The sequence below is a fragment of the Chanodichthys erythropterus genome, chromosome 16, assembly GCF_024489055.1.
Source record: "Chanodichthys erythropterus isolate Z2021 chromosome 16, ASM2448905v1, whole genome shotgun sequence".
Taxonomy (NCBI): domain Eukaryota; kingdom Metazoa; phylum Chordata; class Actinopteri; order Cypriniformes; family Xenocyprididae; genus Chanodichthys; species Chanodichthys erythropterus.
In genome coordinates, this window is record NC_090236.1 from 31,725,092 (window position 1) to 31,745,580 (window position 20,489).

Below are 20,489 nucleotides of genomic sequence, written 5' to 3' on the forward strand. Positions count from 1 at the left end.
TTCCTTTGGTTGACCAATCACAACAGACTGGGCCATGACCAATCAGAGCAGAGTAGGCTCTCAGAAAGAATGGGTTTAGAGAAATGGATCCTTGATCAAACCATTTCAGACTCTGTGAGATTTGTTTTTTGACCTTGGGTGCTATTCACTGAAAACAAAAATTACAGTCTACACTGGTTTAGAACTTTCTATTATTATTTAACACTAGAACTAGATTTTTAAAAGGGTCCTTGATTATGATTTCACTTTTTTATCTTTAGTTAGTATTAAATGTTGCTGTTTGAACATAAACATCTGCAAAGTTACAATGCTTAAAGTTCAATGCAAAGGGAGATGTTTTCTTTTACAGAAAATGCTTTTTAAGGACTGCAACAAATGGCTGTTAGGGTCTACAATGAGTTTCTTCCCGGACTGGTGACATCACGAACACTAAAATTTACATAAACCCCGCCTCCAAGAACACACAACAAAGGGGGTGAGGCCACTTTAGAGAAGAGAAAGAGTTGTTGTAGTAGAGTGTTGTTACCATGCCGTCATTTTACACCGGACAATGAGTTGAATCACCTCCACAGCAACTACATAAATGTATCCATGAACCATTCAAAAACGTCCAGTTGCATTCTAAAAGATGTAACTTCTTCCTGAGTCTCAGTGTCCAAAGCCAGTTTGAACAATGTAAGGCCGAACACCGTTACTGACGATCATCATTTTGGCTGTGCGAGATTCTCCAGCTTTGTTGTTGAGCAACTGAAGCACAAGCTGTTAAAGCTCTGCCCTCTTCTGGAAAGAAGGCAGGGAGCAGCAGCACATTTAAAGGGACACACACAAGAACAACGTGTTTTTGCTCACACCCAAATCGGGGGAAATTTGACAAGCTATAATGATCTGTGGGGTATTTTGAGCTAAAACTTCACAGACACATTCTGGGGAAACCAGAGACTTAATAGGTCCCCTTTAAATATTGTATACAATACTATCAACAAATCTGGCTACACAATATATTTATAGAATATTGCATTTGTACCAGTGCATATCAAAATTTCACTGGAAAGATGTGAAAGGAAATGATGACAACAAACTAAAAGTCCTTAAAAATGAAACAGAAACAACAGAATTGTGACGATAACACTATATAAAAGAACTCTCATTTATATTTTAATTATAAAAAGTAGACTGGCTGATTCAAAGTACAGTGGGTACAGAAAGTATTCAGACCCCCTTCAATTTTTCACTCTTTGTTATATTGCAGCCATTTGCTAAAATCATTTAAGTTCATTTTTTTCCTCATTAATGTACACACAGCACCCCATATTGACAGAAAAACACAGAATTGTTGACATTTTTGCAGATTTATTAAAAAAGAAAAATTGAAATATCACATGGTCCTAAGTATTCAGACCCTTTGCTCAGTATTTAGTAGAAGCACCCTTTTGATCTTATACAGCCATGAGTCTTTTTGGGAAAGATGCAACAAGTTTTTCACACCTGGATTTGGGGATCCTCTGCCATTCCTCCTTGCAGATCCTCTCCAGTTCTGTCAGGTTGGATGGTAAACGTTAGTGGACAGCCATTTTTAGGTCTCTCCAGAGATGCTCAATTTGCTTTAAGTCAGGGCTCTGGCTGGGCCATTCAAGAACAGTCACAGAGTTGTTGTGAAGCCACTCCTTCGTTATTTTAGCTGTGTGCTTAGGGTCATTGTCTTGTTGGAGGTCTGAGGTCCTGAGCACTCTGGAGAAGGTTTTCGTCCAGGATATCCCTGTACTTGGCCGCATTCATCTTTCCCTCGATTGCAACCAGTCGTCCTGTCCCTGCAGCTGAAAAACACCCCCACAGCATGATGCTGCCCCCACCATGCTTCACTGTTGGGACTGAATTGGACAGGCGATGAGCAGTGCCTGGTTTTCTCCACACATACCGCTTAGAATTAAGGCCAAAAAGTTCTATCTTGGTCTCATCAAACTTCATGCGGGCTTTCATGTGTCTTGCACGGAGGAGAGGCTTCCGTCGAGCCACTCTGCCATAAAGCCCCGACTGGTGGAGGGCTGCAGTGGTGGTTGACTTTCTACAACTTTCTCCCATCTCCCGACTGCATCTCAGCTCAGCCACAGTGATCTTTGGGTTCTTCTTTACCTCTATCACCAAGGCTCTTCTGCCCCGATAGCTCAGTTTGGCCGAACGGCCAGTTCTAGGAAGGGTTGGTCGTCCCAAACGTCTTCCATTTAACCCTCTGGAGTCTGAGGCTGATTTGGGGCCTGAAGAAGTTTTGACATGCCCTGACATTTGTGCTTTTTTCAGTTGTTCATAAACCTATTAATGGAAAAAGTGTCATTACACTGTATTCAGCACAAACTAGGTTACCATAATATGTGAGGAACATGTATGTACATGTTTGTGTTTTTGAAGGAATAACATTTATGCATGGTTATTGAAAAAACAAAAAACTTAAGTCACTGAAATAAGGGCAAAAAAAGTATAGTAAATCTGTGTTTACAAGACTTCTGGGTATTGGAGGTTGTAAACTAGAGTTTTTGCTTCAAAATTATGTAAAAATTATGCTGCCTACTCCTTCATATAAAACAATATTTTGATTTAGTTTTTGTAAGACACTTTTTGCCAAGAAACACAGTATGCGAGGAGGCGTGAATCACCACTGAAAATGGGCCATTCTCACCCGAGAAGACAAAAGAATTGGATAGTAATGAGCTGAAATGACTTGCATATTAATGAGGCATTTCAGTCAGGTAGGCTGTGAAAAAAACCTTCTGTGATGTCTCAAGCTCATTATGATATATGAAACCTACAGAAAAATATTATTACAATATAAAATAATGGTTTTATATTATACTTTAAAATATAATGTATTTCTGTGATGCAAAGAGTCTGAATATAGGCTTTTAGTTTAAAAGCATGCACATTTGGAGAAATATTGGATTCTCATATGCTTATGTCAATTTTCTATACACAGGAGATATATATATTTAATATTCATTGTCATTCCTATGAGTGCTGGTGTTTTCAATTCATCCTTGAAGTCGGAGGGCGCTCTGTACATTTTTAGTCCACAAATTCATCTAAAAGAAGAAGAGGCTATTCCATGAATGGAGTTTCCAATTCATACAGCAGCAGGAGGGCGCTAAAGAAACAAAAACTCATCTAAAATTCATCTAAAGAAGAAAAGAAAACAGGAACTAACTGCATGTCTTCTAGAACTCCCTAACCATGACTTTTACAACCAGATAAACACTTTTCAAGACAATAAATACACGATTGAGACGATGAATGCATGTATTGCCTCTGAATTTGCCTCTGAATAGCGCTGTCTCCGTGGCCGTGGCCGCATTAGCAGATAATGAGCTGAATCACGGACTTCTGACATGGCTCTCTTTTCATACAGATTACATAAACACAGAAGGTTTGTTTTCGATTTGACTTACATGATTTAAAACCTGACATCTTAACGTTTTTTAGGACATAAGTTTAATTTTTCTGTGATTAGTATTCACTAAGTTACAGTTCATTTTCTGAGAACTATCAGATTGGACTTCGTTCAGAGGGAGAGGAGAGATCACGCATCATGTTAGTTTTCTTTATTTTACAAAAAGCACAACATTGTGTTTTTACTCTGAGTGTATACAAATAAAAGAAGATATTCTATAGTTTCAATTGATATATTACTTATGTCTCTATGACAAAAAATGACAGAGTATTTTAAGTCTGTTTTGCTGCAATGTGAAAAAAACCCTGCAAAACGCGCCGGCGCGTTTTCAGACCTCAGAGTGTTAAGGATTATGGAGGCCACTGTGCTCTTAGAAACCTTAAGTGCAGCAGAAATTTCTTTGTAACCTTGGCCAGATCTGTGCCTTGCCACAATTCTGTCTCTGAGCTCTTCAGGCAGTTCCTTTGACCTCATGATTCTCATTTGCTCTAACATGCACTGTGATCTGTAAGGTCTTATATAGACAGGTGTGTGGCTTTCCAAATCAAGTCCAATCAGTATAATCAAACACAGCTGGACTCAAAAGAAGGTGTAGAAGAACCATCTCAAGGATGATCAGAAGAAATGGACAGCACCTGAGTTAAATATATGAGTGTCACAGCAAAGGGTCTGAATACTTAGGACCATGTGATATTTCAGTTTTTCTTTTTTAATAAATCTGTAAAAATGTCAACAATTCTGTGTTTTTCTGTCAGTATGGGGTGCTGTGTGTACATTAATGAGGAAAAAATTAACTTAAATGATTTTAACAAATGGCTGCAATATAACAAAGAGTGAACAATTGAAGGGGGTCTGAATACTTTCCGTACCCACTGTACATGTATTGGTGAAATAATGAGTTTTTCAGTGGGGTTTAAACAGATACTGACTCATTCATTACCTGCCCATTTCCTATCTCCATGGCAACAGACATTAAATGTTTATGATCAAGAAAGAAAGTTATTTTCAGATACTGTACCTACTCCATCCATTCTCTTCCCGAAACCGTACCACACACAAATGCTGATATAGCCACATCTAAACAGCGCATCAAACTCAAGCTAACTGTTTCATGTGCATTTTCAAATCTTCCTCCAATATTCTGCAGTTGCTGTAAATGGACCAAGAAGGAAGAAGATCTTTTGCTGAGCACTATTTATGCATCTCTTTAAAGATGATCCAGTCAGATTTTTTAAACACTCTTTTCATGTATACAGAGGCTATACATCCTGCTGAATGTGGCAGCACTAGGGATGACACCAGAGAAGACACTAGTCTGGATGAGCTGTGAGGAGCACTACAGAGTGTGAATGATGAGACGTGTGAAGTTCACACTCAAAAAAAGGGTTCACATATAAGGCTTCTCCTGTCTTTCGCTCCAAGTGATAACAAAGTGTTTCTTCAGGATTCCCACCTGCATTCCCTCACATGCATTAAATGTAAATATAACCAATAGTGCAAAATCATTGAGTTGTCAAGGGTTCTGCTAACATATGGGTATTAAAGACAAAACAATATAGACTTTATGAGTTCTAGGACATATGAGTTCAGCTTAAATAAGGAAAAAACAGGTCTGAGACAGTGGCGTCAGTAAAAAAACAAAACTTTATCATGGTGCGACCGTTTCAAATGTGAAGCATCCAGTTTCAACTACAATTATGATTAAAAATTGGAGTTGTGTGACTTGTAGTCTGCTAGCTTATACCGGTTAAAGGTGGCGTAGAACGTCTTTTCAAAAGATGTAATATAAGTCTAAGGTGTCCCCTGAATTATCTGTGAGGTTTCAGCGTAAAATACCCCATAGATTTGTTTTAATTAATTTTTTTAACTGCCTATTTTGGGGCATCATTAACTATGCACCGATTCAGGCTGCGCCGCCCCTTTAAATCTCTCGCTCCCTGCCCTCCCGAGCTCTCGACTGTAAGTGCAGTTATACAGTGCATAAACAAAGTTCACACAGCTAATATAACCCTCAAATGGATCTTTACAAGATGTGTGTCATTCATGCTGCATGCATGCATCGATTCCTGTGAGTATAGTATTTATTTGGATGTTTACATTTTATTCTGAATGAGTTTGAGGCTATATGCTCTGTGGCTAACGGCTAATGCTACACTGTAGGAGAGATTTATAAAGAATGAAGTTGTGTTTATGAATTATACAGACTGTGTTTAAAAATGAAAATAGCGACAGCTCTTGTCTCTGTGAATACAGTAATAAACGATGGTAACTTTAACCACATTTAACAGTACATTAGCAACATGCTAACGAAACATTTAGAAAGACAATTTACAAATATCACTAAAAATATCATGATATCATGAATCATGTCAGTTATTATTGCTCCATCTGCCATTTTTCGCTATTGTCCTTGCTTGCTTACCTAGTCTGATGATTCTGCTGTGCACAACCAGACGTTAATACTGGCTTGTCTAATGCCTTGAACATGGGCTGGCATATGCAAATATTGGGGGCATACATATTAATGATTCCGACTGTTACGTAACAGTCGGTGTTATGTTGAGATTCGCCTGTTCTTCGGATGTCCTTTAAACAAATGAGATTTATATAAGAGGGAGGAAGCAATGGAGTTTGAGACTCACTGTATGTCATTTCCATGTACTGAACTCTTGTTATTCAACTATGCCAAGGTAAATTCAATTTTTGATTCTAGGGCACCTTTAAATGGATTTTTGCATGTTTTTGTTTTATTTTGAAAGAATAAAATGGTAATATTACACGTAATATGTAATGTGCGCATGATTTACTAATTCGTTGATTTACTATTTAGTTCCCTCGATTTACTAAATTGAGTGGACAATTTACTATTTAGTTCCCTCAAACTAAATAGAGCATGATTTATAAATAGAGGGAACGAAATAGTAAATCGTGTGCACGATTTAGTAAATCGAGGGAACGAATCAGTAAGTCGTGAACATGTTTTAGTAGATCGAGGGAACGAAATAGTAAATCGTGTGCACGATTTAGTAAATCGAGGGAACGAAATAGTAAACCGTGTGCACGTTTTAGTAAATCGAGGGAACGAAATAGAAAATCGTGTGCACTATTTAGTAAATCGAGGGAACAAATTAGTAAGTCGTGAACACGTTTTAGTAAATCGAGAGAACAAATTAATAAATCGTGCACGCGTTTAATGTCATGAATGTCATGTGCGGGGCTCCGTAGAAAACGGTTGTGCTTCATAATATTTTTGCGAAAACTGTGATACATTCTTTCACTGCCAGAAAAACAAACAGAGAGTTTTCCTCTCTTCAACTCTATGATGTCTAGTGTTTTAAAATCTGTTCAGATTTTTCAAAGTCATTTAGTGTGTTCCAGCCTTAATACCGCCTTCTTCTGAATACTAGCAAATCAACTTTAATGACTGTGACATAAACTAAAGTCTAGCTATTAAATAAAGAACAAACTTCAATATTTTTGCCTCAACTTCAACAGAAATTCAAGTCTTTCTTTTAAAAAACAAAATAAAAACCATTAACCATTAATAATAAATGTGATCTTTAAATGTTAAATGTTTATCTCTGTTTAAAGTACAACATAATTTTAGAAGGAATACTGCAATTTCTTCAGATTCTTTTTCATATAATCTACCATTCAACACACTAGAAACAAAAGATCTGCAAATCAGCAGACTGACACAGAATCCATTTCATCTGTGAGACAGTGAGCCAACCGTCTGACTGATCCTCAGCAACACCAGCATCCTGCTCTCAATACACACCATCATTTCTACCGAATCACTGATGCATGAAAACCTTTTGCTTCCCTGTGTTAACAATAACCTCACCTCATTCTCTCAGGTTGACAGGCTTGCAGAGCTCTGGCATTGTGACTGGACATGACATTTCTATTCCCATTCAAACCCCATCACTTCGCCAGCTCCACTGATCCCATGCAGTCTGTTATTCTATAATACATTCCCCATTCAAACACTCTCTACTTACACAGTACAGTACTTCACACTTTTCCCATTTGTTGGTCAGTGCGAAAAGTACATGACCAAAAAAAAAAGGTGGCATCAAGCCATCTCTGCTTCAGCATTAGAATCATCTCACTAATGTATACACATTTTAAAGCTCCTCTGTAGTCAATAATTTGATCCTGTAAAACTAATCTTTGATCACCAAAATGACATATTTAAAAGTTTTTCTGACATATTTAAAATTCTTCATGCCTTAAAATAGCTTGAATGTAACTCTACACCCTTGCCTCATTGACAGTTTATAGTCACATATTTATTTATTTATTTATTTGGTGAGTAGCCTTGTAATAAGTGGGATAATATTGGTGTATTTATTACAAGCCGCTTCTGATTCTAAACTTGATGTGTTTTATATCTCTTTGTTTCTGTATAACTCTATATATAGTAGCTGTCCCTGATGCTGTGCTTGTTCAGATTACAGTTTCTGCATGAAAGCTCTTCACACTTCACACAGAATTCATGAAAAAAAAAACAATGTAAGAAAACATCACAACAGATCCTACCAATCCACTATACAGCACACCTCTCCAACACTGAGTATTCACATCTACATCTATGAGATAATGAAATAACATTTGATGTTTATAATGTTCTTTTGTTTATTATTTAGTGCCATGACATTCTTTCAAAACCTTTACCTCTGGCATTAAGGAGACTTATTCATCCCTTACTCCCTCTGTTGGGTGATCCCAAATATAGAGTAAATTCAACCAGGCATGTGTAAGTGGGTCACCAGAGCAGTGACTAATTAGCTGGTAACACAATGAGCTGCAATTGACATGACAGGTGCACTGCTTAGACAATACAAGGTCATTTTAAGGTGGAAATCCATTCACTTTTACATGAACAGTGAGTATGACGTGCTAAAATAAATCCAAAACATCTCCATGAAGTCATATTTGTGTCATCACATTTATTTATTTATTCATTTTCACTGTGTTTAATTGTAAATGATGCATTCCTCAACGACAAACTTGTATATGATAAGATTAACAAATATATATTTTGAACGGTGAGAGTTAATCACTGTTAAGTGGGTTAAAGCCTTATAGGTACAATTACTGCAGTTCTTTATAATAAGTTGTTCTTTTAAATAATAAGTTAATGAAATCTGTAGATAATAGCATATTATACAAGCAGACTCCATTCATCTCTTCATTCTCTATCAACAATGAACTTCTAAACAAACCGGAGGAATTAAATCATAATAGAGCATCGTGAAGACAGAAGGCCAGACAGTAAAGTGGTTTCGGTGTAAAACCTAATAGGCTGTGTTTCTGAAATAACATGACAAAATGAGGTGCTTTTATGCAATCGTCTTCCTCCCACTCATGTTTTTTTCTCAAGTAAACTAGAGAGAAAAAAAATCTTTCAGTCTACAGGACAGGTGTCTACAATATAAAACTTTACTGGAAGAGAGGATGGGAGTTTAAAGGGTTAGTTCACCCAAAAATGAAAATACTGTCATTAATTACTCACCCTCATGTCGTTCCAAACCCGTAAGACTTTTGTTCATCTTCGGAACACAAATGAAGATCTTTTAGATGAAATCTGAGCGATTTTTGTCCCTCCGTAGACAGCTATGCAACTACCACTTTGACACTTCAAAAAGTTCATAAAGAGATCGTAAAACTAATCCATATGAATCATGCGATTAAGGGTGCGTTCACACTTGTAGTTCGGTTCGTTTGGTTCATTTGGTCCGGACCAAAGAAGAAAAAAAAAACATTTAGTCCTGGTCCGATTAGCGTTCAGATTGTCAATTTTATCACCGAACCAAAAGATACTGAACCTTAAGGCATAGGGATACATTCAAAACATGATTGGTTGGATTTTATGACGTAATGCCTATTATGAGGCGGAACTTACCGAACATCCAAAACAATGCTGTGTGCTGAGGTAAATGCGCTCGTTGCGTGTGCGTAGCTGTCCGTAGCCTGTATGTGATGGTATTTTGGCCAGCTGGGAATTCGTGAAGAGCTTATAAAATGTGTAAAGGAGTCAAAACACCGGCGGGAATCCATCCGTCACACACACAAACAATCTGCTGTGTGGAGACGCGCGTCTGATGCCTGTCATGGGCAAACTTGCAACTATGACGAGAAAAACCGACATGCGTGAGGATTCTGTCCTTTTTAGGGTCTCATCTTCCTGTTTTTGGTTCGTTTGCATGTCTTTGGTCCGTGTTGCGTTCATATATCATTCAAACCGCACCAGAGTTCGTTTCTACTGCTTGTTTGGTGCGCACCAGGGTTCGGATGGCAGCGTTCACATATGTTCAAATGAACCGCACTAACCGAGCAATCGCACCAGGGTTCGTTTTAATCGAACCAATCATGACAAGTGTGAACGCACCCTTAGTCCAAATTTTCTGAAGAGACTCGATCACTTTATATCATGAACAGATTTAGGTTTTATTCACATATAAACATTGATCAGTGAACATAAACAGAAGCTCTACCAAACCTGTTTGACGCACAAGAACAAACCTCTTGCGAAAGCTCAGACGTGCTGCGTAACACACAGCCTCATTGGTTTTTGTATGCGTAAAGCGAAAATGCTTGAGCTTTCACTGGCTTACCACAACTGATGTACGAATTGATGAATGTTTATATGAATAAAAGCCTAAATTCAATCTGTTCATCATATGAAGTGATTGTTTCTCTTCAGAAAATTTCTCAATTCATATGGATTAGTTTTACAATCTCATTATGAACTTTTTGAAGCATCAAGGTTTCAGTTGAATAGGCTGTCAATGGAGAGACAGAAATCTCTTAGATTTCATTAAAAAGATCTTTATTTGTGTTACAAAGATGAACGGAAGTTTCATAGGTTTGGAATGACATGAGTGTGAGTAATTAATGACAGAATTTTAATTTTGGGTGAACTAACCCTTAAGGTACCTCAGATAGAGTTATTTTGATCTATCTGCCATCTCTAAAGAAGAACATAGCATGATACTTTGTGGCAGCTCGTCCTGCGACTAAAACTGGTGATATGTTACATAAATAAACACACTTTTATCTTCATTATCTGTATGTGTACGCAGAATGTGGGTCTCTGAGGAAGACTCTGAAAATTCTGTCCAGGTATCGTATGGTTTATACTCCCATCCCTCCTAGAATTCCCAATGAGAGATAAGCTTTACTTGGGGAAAGGATATTTCATGGCTGGCTTCCCCCACCTGTCCCTTGACTGACACAGTCTGAATAGTAAATCATTCTTCTTCAGAATAACATACATCTTCAGCACTATCATTCTTGACACTAAAAGAACAATATCGATTAAAGAAGAGGATTTTGCAGGAAGACTTTGAGTATCGTATCTAGTTGAGAGTTGGTTCACCTGGTTGACATAGACTGATTATTATGGTTTGGACCATGATCTTGTACAAAATTAATGAAATAAATATTGCAATTGGCTTGATAAAATGAAAGCCAACTTATAAAATGCTGATGAAATAAAGATTTGTGTGTGTGTGTGTGTGTGTGTGTGTGTGTGTGTGTGTGTGTGTGTGTGTGTGTCTGTCAAATTTTAGGCATTTCCTCATAGACAAACCAATTCTTATGATTTTAATAATGCCAAGATCAGTCAGCAATATGGATACAATGAATAAGACTGGTCCATCTGTAAAATGCAGCACATTACATAATGAAAGTGACAAACGCAGCCAACATTGCAGATTCAAAAAGTTTTTCGTCTCACATTAAAGGTTCTTCAAATAAGTGTATTGGTTTCTGGTTCCTTTAAAGCACAAGTGCACACGTTTTAGAACAGTTCTTAATGGAACTTAAAAGGTTCTCATTTGGAATCAGATTGAAAACCCTTTTTTGATTTCTGTTGGAACCTTTAACTAAAGTAGTGCTGCAAACTTCGGAGCCAACCCAAGAGTCATTAATCATGCACAGAAAACAATTTTAGGTATAGCCCAAATAATTAGCCTATTAGTTTGAAATCAACGCGACGTCAAAACATAATTAAAAGTAGGCTAGCTACTGCCTCTTTAAAAAAATACCTCAGGTAAAAGCATTTCAACATTTGACAACGATTAAAAGAATCGAGAAAGACAGCAGGTAAAACACAGGAGCTACTCACCAATAACAAAGTCCGAGCATCAGATGAGATGGAGAGCGAGTGCACAGCGCTGCGCTTCTGGATCGTTCAGATCTCAGCCTCACTGGATCATGTGACAGCAGCTGCTGCCCGCTTCATCATCCACATGTCCTCCATACTGCATCCATTCATCCACAGCTGGCTTAGCCTGTTATTGGTACTTAGCCTGTTGTTGTTGTTGTTTTCCACTTTATTATGTTCACATTTCCTTTTTCCCCTTCTTTTTGTCACAGGGGTTGATTTTAGGAGAACTAAGAATTTTTTTTTTCTTCTTATTTTTTTTTTTTTTTTTTTTTTTTTTTAACGACTGTCAGTTGTCTTGGAAAGTTTTTGCCATGTCTTCCTCATTTTTGTAACTTTCAAATGCTTTTTATGTATAGATTTTGTTGTTTTACTTTTATACCAGACCCGGACTTTCAATGTTACATCTAAATCCATCATAAACATTTGAATTGAACTGAAGGAATTATTGCATGTTGAAAAATGTAGTGATAAAATAGTGTAAATAAACATTTCTATATTTATTGTGCGAAATTCCATCTGTCCCATGCTTCAATAAAGTTTTTTCAAAAGTTAGTGTAGGCTACTAGTTTACCAAGTACACAACAGTATCGGTGTAGGCTATAGCTGTTTGATAAGAAATGTGAAGAAAACAAAGAGAAAGCAAGGTAAATGTCTCTGAATATTATGTAATTGTGTGAATTTACGTTAGTTAATGCTAGCTAATCATGCTAGCTGATGAAATTAGCCTTAGCAAGACAACAATGTGTAAAATCTCTTTTACATCACAGAACACACAAAATGTGGTGGAAATGACACCGGGGTAAAATGACAGAACTCAGCTTGTCCACTGAAAACACTTAATGAGTGGGAAAATTGTGCTTTAAAAGCCCACAGGGTCAAAAATGTCCATAGATCGAAAGCATAACAAACTGTATAACTATATCTGTTTAATAGGCCTATAATTTCTGCTGTACTTATGACAAAATAAAAAAAAATATTAGGTACAAATCTTTATGTTCACAACTAAACATGCCATATTTACCTACATGTAGTCTCTTTTATAAATCTTTGTATAAACTGTGTTTCTGCAAATCTTCTGTACCACAGAAGGCTGCGTGTTTCAGTTCTTAGTGCAATACTTCCTTTCCATAACATTACCCATTTTTTTTTTAATGCATTCTTATACAATATAAATGCAAGTTTAAGTTTAAAGCTTATTTAAATTGATCATATACTGTTTCACTAGTCCCAGTAAGAAATGACATGTAGGAATTCAGAAAATCAGGATGTATTTTTTTCGATATCAATCACAGGTCTCTCTGATTCAGTAAAAAATTACAATGTGTTGCAGTGATTCAGACTTGTCAAACTTATAGATTCTAGAGGAAAAACTACAACTTTATCTTAAATTAAATCTTTGAGAATAAACCAAAGCGTACCAGACAACTCCATCTGAACCAGCAGTTGAAAATGTTCCTCATGGGTTGTCAAGCCTTTGCACCATGTCATCACATGCTTCAGAGCCTGCATGAGGAGGTTGGACGTTGTGTCTATCTGCTGCACAACAGTGCTGACAATCTTCTCTTCTTCTCCCTCTTTCCGTGAGCACAACAAAGTTTTATTATGCTAACATTCTACTTTAACAATTTAGCCATAAATAAATGTTAGCGTTTATAAGAACAGACACACCAGAATGCATAAATATACTGAAGTCTTTGATATTGATGTTATTTTTTCTTTCCCCGCAGGTTTGCCTGCATGGCAAAGACACTTTCTCATTTGAAGCACAGTACAAAGAACCTGTCATCAATGTTCTGTAAGTGTGTCACCCAGAGAGATTAAAGTAGTTAAAACTGTTCATGTAACTAGGGCGTCTCTCATTTTGCCAAAAGGTCACCTTCAGTGCATTAGCCAACTTTAAAATGGACAGTTATAAGGTAGATATATGACCTTCGTGTGATTTTAAGGTCCATGTAACATCTGGTTTGAAAATCATTGTCAGACGCAGTTCCTTTAGGGCTAAACATTTGTCAAAGTCAAACTTTATTTGTCATTATGTGCAACAGCACCGCAAACAGCAGTTCATGTCAGTTTTACAAGCTTATATATATAGTCCCTATATGTATATGAACTTTATGTTGAATGTTATAAATATACACCGATCAGGCATCACATTATGACCAACTTCCTAATATTGTGTTGGTCACCCTTTTGCTGCCAAAACAGCCCTGACCCGTCGAGGCATAGACTCCACTAGCCCCCTGAAGGTGTGCGGTGGTATCTGGCACCAAGATGTTAGCAGCAGATCCTTTAAGTCCTGTAAGTTGCGAGGTGGGCCTCCATGGATCGGACTTGTTTGTTCAGCACATCCCACAGATGCTCGATTGGATTGAGATCTGGGGAATTTGGAGGCCAAGTCAACACCTCAAACTCATTGTTGTGCTCTTCAAACAATTCCTGAACCATCTTTGCTTTGTGTCAGTGCACATTATCCTGCTGAAAGAGGCCACAACCACCAGGGAATATCGTTTCCATGAAAGAGTGTACATGGTCTGCAACAATGCTTAGGTAGGTGGTACTTGTCAAAGAAGCATCCACATGGATGGCAGGATCCAAGGTTTCCCAGCAGAACATTGCCCAAAGCATCACACTGCCTTCGCCGGCTTGCCTTCTTCCCATAGTGCACACACACCCAGCCATCCACAGGATGTAAAAAAAAAACGTCATTCATCAGACCAGGCCACCTTCTTCCATTTCTCTGTGGTCCAGTTCTGATGTTCACATGCCCACTGTTGGCTCTTTTGGTGGCGGACAGGGGTCAGCATGGGCACCCTGACTGCTCCTTCCTTGGACCACTTTTGATAGATGCTGACCACTGCAGACCGGGAACACCCCACAAGAGCTGCAGTTTTGGAGATGCTAGTCGTCTAGCCATCACAATTTGGCCCTTGTTTAAACTCGCTCAAATCCTTATGCTTATCCATTTTTCCTGCTTCTAACTCATCAACTTTGAGGACAAAATGTTCACATGCTGCATAATATATCCCATCCACTAAGAGGTGTCGTGATGAAGAGATGTTATTAATTTCTCCTGTCAGTGGTCATAATGTTATGCCTGATCAGTGTATATAACACATTTTTCTACTGATTTTTCTATGGTCAGTTGTATTCAGCTTACAACAATACTAAACATACAGTATCATTATTCTGTTTCTGACTATGTGTGAATGTTTACAAAAATACATTCATATGCATTCATACATGTTTCAATGGCCACATATCACTGTATAGAATTGCCATCAAAATAATCAAAATCTCTGTTCAAGGCCAGATCTGTCTCTTTCAAGAAAGCAGTGTTTCAAAAACAAACTCACTCACTAACCACATAAAAATGAGAAACTCTGCAGCACTGCTGAATACAGCACACAGAAGTACACTGCTAATTTCTGTTTGCTTATGCAGAGGACATATTTACCCTCATTACTATTCAGGGCCCTTTCCCATCCACTTAATGACATTCAGCTGGTCCCGCAGGTATGCAGGCCATGGAGAGGTGCAGTCAGCACAAACCGGACTCATGCTGACTGAGGCACTAAGCAACAGTTCAAAGTCTCATAGCTTTTGCTCAATCCCCTCTCAAAGCCCACCTAAGGCCAATTAGACAGTGAGGAAAGAACCACAACAGACGTGCCAGTGGTATGAACATGCGAACTGCTGAGTATGCACCTGGGTAATATATCCCCAGAATGAATTTTGCCAATAAAATCTGTCGTGTGTCCATGGATAATCCAAGGTATTTTTACTTCATCATTGCCCTTTTTAGGTAACTTTGATTTGTCCACTAGGCACCTTCTTAGAGTGGCATATTTACAGTGCACTTGCAGTTAATGCATATTTCAACATGTTCACTGTCTATGTGAGTAGTCATTAATGTTACCGTGTTGGCATGCCAAGCTGTTTTAAAACAGTCATAGAGTGCACTCACTTTTCATCTGCCTGAGGGATCTTTTGAGCAGATGCTGTTGTGGGTGATTTAAATCATGGTTTTACAATTAATGATATTTCTATTCAACAGAAGGCCTGTATATTGAAGAACAAAAATGTATACTTATGTAACTTGTCATGCAAGTTTATATTATGAATGACTTATTTATTTGCCCTCAGTAGATTTCTTTTTCTTTTTTTAAGTTTGAGCTCTTTCATCTGTTTTCTTGCTCTCTATTTAAAGGCTGATATTGCATAACACATCATTAACAATTCAATACTCTCATTTTTTGTCACAATAGATGTACCACTATATCAGGTGTTGACACTTTTTTATGAAAATCACACAATTTGTAATGTGAACTTAGTGTCTATATATATATATATATATATATATATATATATATATATATATATATATATGCATACTCCAAGAAGAATAGAAAAACGCCAATGATTTATTTCAAGTCATTTATTTTTTATTGAAATAATGAAGCATAAAATGCTGAGGAAAAAGACATTGTTTTTATCAAAGTCGTTGGAGCTACATTAAATATATATATAAAAGGGATCAGATAACAAAACTAAAGAAAAGGTAAGATACAGATTTAAGTATCAGTTAAAGTCATATTCCATTACCCTAATCCTACACTATATAATACATAAATACATACTGTATATTGCTTCACATTACCAATAACAAAACCCCCAAATCTATTGATTTGTTTCCCAGCATGACATTTCAGACAAAATGAAATGTTAATCTCTAGAGCTTCTAAAACATCAATACAAAAATTATTCTTGGGTTACCCTGAATTGCTTTTCTTGCATAGACCTAAACTTGTGCTAAATTTGTATAAGCATGATTGAACTTGTTAGTTAAGATCCATTTTTTTCTTCTCATTTCTTGTAGCCACCCATATATCCTCTCAGGAAGTCCTCGAATCGTGGAACTGGATAATCAGGAGCCACATGTTCAGGGGCAGGGTTGCTGTGACCTTGTTCTTGCTGTGCCGGTTCATCTTTGTGTTCTTCACCTGTGGATTCTGCCCTGCGTAAGCGGCAGTTGTAATCGATTTCTGGGTCACAGTCCGGATGGGGCTCAATGATGCCATTTTTGACCGTCTTGGCTGCCTCTGCTCGAGTGGACGGATGAGCGGCAAACCTACCACAGTTGGGGTCGTACGGGTGGCAGTCAGGTTTAGAACTGGCAGCACTGGCCCTCAACTCCTGGTTCTCGACCGGGGTGCAGTCCTTATCGTAGTACACGTAGCAGTCATAACCTTCCTTGGTCTTCCCACGGACGCCCAGACGGTGATGGGTCTGGAACTCCGGGAGAGCTGGAGGGGGTTTCCTGAGAGCGGCGGCTCCACCAATCAGACAATACGGATCGTAACGAGGATCGCAGGCCAGGTTGAGAGGTGCAGGCTCATCTTTTGGAGCATACTCCAAGACAGGCTTATTGAGTGCACCTAGTTTGGCAGCTGTAAGGGGGTTGCAGGCCTCATCAAACAAAGGATTGCAAAACTTGTCTTTGGGGGTTTCTGCACTCTCTGCAGTTTGGGCTGCAGGTGCAACTATATTGGCGACGCAAAGGGGGTCAGTGGCCGGGTTACAGGTGGGGTACAGGTGATACAAACCTGAGGGTGATCTGGCCACCAGCTTGGGCTGGCAGTAAGGATCTTTGGTAGGATCACATCCAAGGTGAGCATAAGAGGGCAGAGGGCCAAGCGAGGGCCTGTAGCCATACGCAGCACGCAGGTGATACTGCAGACACTCAGTGTCCGAAGGGTTGCAGATACGCAACAGCTCTGCTCTTTGCTCAGCCGACAAGAAAGGCTCCAGAACCGGAGCGTAGTAGTAGTGAGCCGGTGGGGTTTTCAGAGGCAGAGGGAGTAGAGGGGACAGAATCGGAGCAGGGACCTTCGCCGGAGCAGGTGAAGGCTCTTCTTCTGCAGCTTTTGGTCTAACAGCATAGAGGCAGTATGGGTCGAGGTAAGGGTTGCACACCGTCACAGTAGCTTGCCTCACCGGAACAGGCATGACAATCTTGGCTTTGGGTTTACTGGTGGATTCTGCAATGCAGTCTGGGTCGTCGGAGTTGGCACAGGCTTTGTAAATTTCGCTCAGGTGCGTGAGGTAATGGTTGTAAGAGCGGCCGTCTTCTACTCTGTGCTTGTTCTGCAGGTAAGCAAGGTACATGCGATCCATGTTCTCAACCTTTGGAGGTAATCACAGAGAAACAAGAAACGGGCTGATTGGATTATGCTTGACACAATTTTCTGAAAACATCAGTTGGCTTGTTTAAAGAACTATATTCTAAAAAGTCAATGAAAAGACCATGACTGACAAACTCTGCTTTTGTTACTCACTCCTTCCTGGTTGTTGGTCTCCATGAAGTATTTATACCAGCCCCAGAAATCAGGTTGGCTTCTGTAATAGGCAACATTCCTCCTGCTGCGGACAAGCTTCTTCAGTGATGACTTGCTGTCTGTCTTCACCTCAGAAGCGCCCTCTGTGACTGAACCAGCACATTTCAAAAGTATCAACAAAGGCATCTCAATTATACTGTTACACTTATTGTGGAGTTCTTGTGGAGGGGTTTTGATGTATACCTATTTTTAATTGTAGAAGATACCTTTTTATGGATGCTTCATTTAGAACTGAAAATATGTTTGTTTTACAAAATAGCACGATACTATAAACTTAAACTACCAGTTACAATATTTAAACACTTGACTAAATTTACTTTTCTCATGATTTTAAAAATGTTTTTATCTAGAGGCTTATGTTTAAACACTTAAAAGTAGTTCGGTATAGAATTTACATAGAGAATGCTCCAACGTATGAATTTCTTCATATATACACATATACACTACAATTCAAAGGTTTGGGTCAGTAAGATACTTTAATGTTTTTGAAAGAAGTCTATAAAAAATACAATAAAAACTGTAATAATGTGAATTATTATTACAATTTAAAAAAGTTATTTTCTATTTTAATATATTTTAAAATGCAATTTATTCCTGTGATGTAAAAGCTGAATTTCCATCACCATTACTCCAGTCTTCAGTGTCACATGATCCTTCAGAAATCATTCTAATATGCTGATTTGGTGCTCAAGAAACATTTCTTCTTATAATTAATGTTGAAAATAACTATTCTGCTTTAATATTTTTTTCAGGATTCTTCAAAGTTTAGCATTTATTTATAAAAAAATATTTTGTAATATTTTAAAAGTCTTTACTGTCATGTTTAATCAATTTAATGTGCACTTGCATAATAAAAGTATTATTTCTTTTTAAAAAAAAATCATACTTAGCCCAAACTTTCTAACAGTAGTCTATTTTATAAAATAAGAGCATTATGCTATATAGAATATTATATCTTACATAAAACATAGTTTTGGTTCATTGAATAAATTTTAGACATACATATATGCACAGACATTATGTCTATACATATTTTTTGTTATTTAATAGTTTTGATGACTATTATTTTAAAATATGAAAAATATTGATAACACATAATGAGCAGAAAAACTCTTTTGACTGGCAGTGTACAGGATGAGAAGTATGGGGGAAGTAAGAGGAAAATTCATTGTGGTGATTTGATTGCAATATTAAGAATCTTTGCCAGCATATCACAGTTCATAACTATGACATGTTAACATTTTCTAAATATATAACCTAAAATGATATGAGGACGTTCTATTTTAGGGCCATGATGTAGAGATGCTATATATGAGACAATGAACCACTGCCATTTTTAAGTGTGCAACATAATGATTCATATTTAATGGCATTATCTCACGTCAGAGTGATGTCGTTGCCATTTACAGAATACAGCAGCTGATATAATTACACAAAAAAGTCCAACTCACCGCCCTCTTCTTCATTGCGCCCTACAGGACCAGCATTCAGAAAGTCTATCAAACATTGCAAAAAAAATGTTATGAATCAAATGTCACACTTCTGAAATCAAGGAAAATGCCTACTGACTAAAATGCTCTTATGCACACAGCAGGCACTTTTCCCGTCAGTGATGGCTGTGTCTTATTCTAGTGATTACTGCTCTGTCTCGGCTCTCTGGGAGCTCTAAGTGCTTTAAAATGGGGCTTAAACTTCCGGGACCCCCTGCAAGTGTACCTGTTAAACTACAAAGAGATTGGGGAACCAGCCCAGAGGCTGCTGCTATAATTACCACTGCTGTAAAATAAAATGAAGGATGTAAAACGTTCTGTACATGCAACATTATTTGTGGCATATATCTGCACCTCCAGTTGGTCTCTTTAGATGTTTATAGCTCATGGAAAAAGTAGTTGGCTGATAATCACAAGGACTCCTTGCTATGGGCACTGTTCGTCTTCACAAAAGTGTTCCCAAAAAAGAATGACAATTCACAAGTTGCTCATTTGTTTTCTTAGAAATTTGGTTCATGTTTTCTGATGCTACAGTAATTTAATTTTTGACTTTATGTCAAAGACGTGAGCAGAAATTGAATTTTATTTGAAAAATATTAGATTTAATATTTTGTTTAGATCAAAATGGATTCTCACCTGACATAAAGACAGTTGCAAGAGCCATTCCACAGATCATAACAGATGTAAGTCTGGCCATTTTTCTTGATTATTGAATCCTGAAAACAAAAATTGTCACATGAGAGAGTACCAAAATAGTACTTTGCCATTTGGGTTTTTCAATAGTTGATTATTAAATGATATTGAGCTATTAACTATTTTATCTTTTAAACAATGCATGATTTCTTTAATCTGACCAGTAACTTAAATATTGTGTTGCTATTTAATGGCTATTTTATAAAAAAAAAAAAATGTCACCTGGTTGCCTTAAAATTCTGAGTTCATAGAAATTAATAATTTGAGTTCATTCAATGAAGGCGATTGATTTAATC

At 37.6% G+C, this 20,489-nt stretch overlaps 1 protein-coding gene across 1 annotated transcript; it reads right to left on the bottom strand.

Annotated features, from left to right (window-relative positions):
• Nucleotides 1-16,478: 16,478 nt before the first annotated feature.
• and2 (actinodin2) lies at nucleotides 16,479-20,197 on the bottom strand. The gene is made up of 4 exons (XM_067362044.1): nucleotides 20,137-20,197; nucleotides 19,465-19,506; nucleotides 17,951-18,093; nucleotides 16,479-17,798 (listed from the first exon to the last, which is right to left on the bottom strand). The coding sequence occupies exons 1-4, from the start codon at nucleotides 20,195-20,197 to the stop codon at nucleotides 16,479-16,481; spliced, it is 1,566 nt and encodes a 521-aa protein (XP_067218145.1).
• Between the last annotated feature and the right edge of the window lie 292 nt (nucleotides 20,198-20,489).

Coding starts and splice junctions, on each gene's coding strand:
- and2 (XM_067362044.1), bottom strand. CDS start 20,197: ATGGCCAGACTTACATCTGTTATGATCTGTGGAATGGCTCTTGCAACT. Junction 19,507..20,136: donor TGCAACTGTCTTTATGTCAG/GTGAGAATCCAT, acceptor AATGTTTGATAG/ACTTTCTGAATGCTGGTCCT. Junction 17,799..17,950: donor AGACCAACAACCAGGAAGGA/GTGAGTAACAAA, acceptor TTACCTCCAAAG/GTTGAGAACATGGATCGCAT.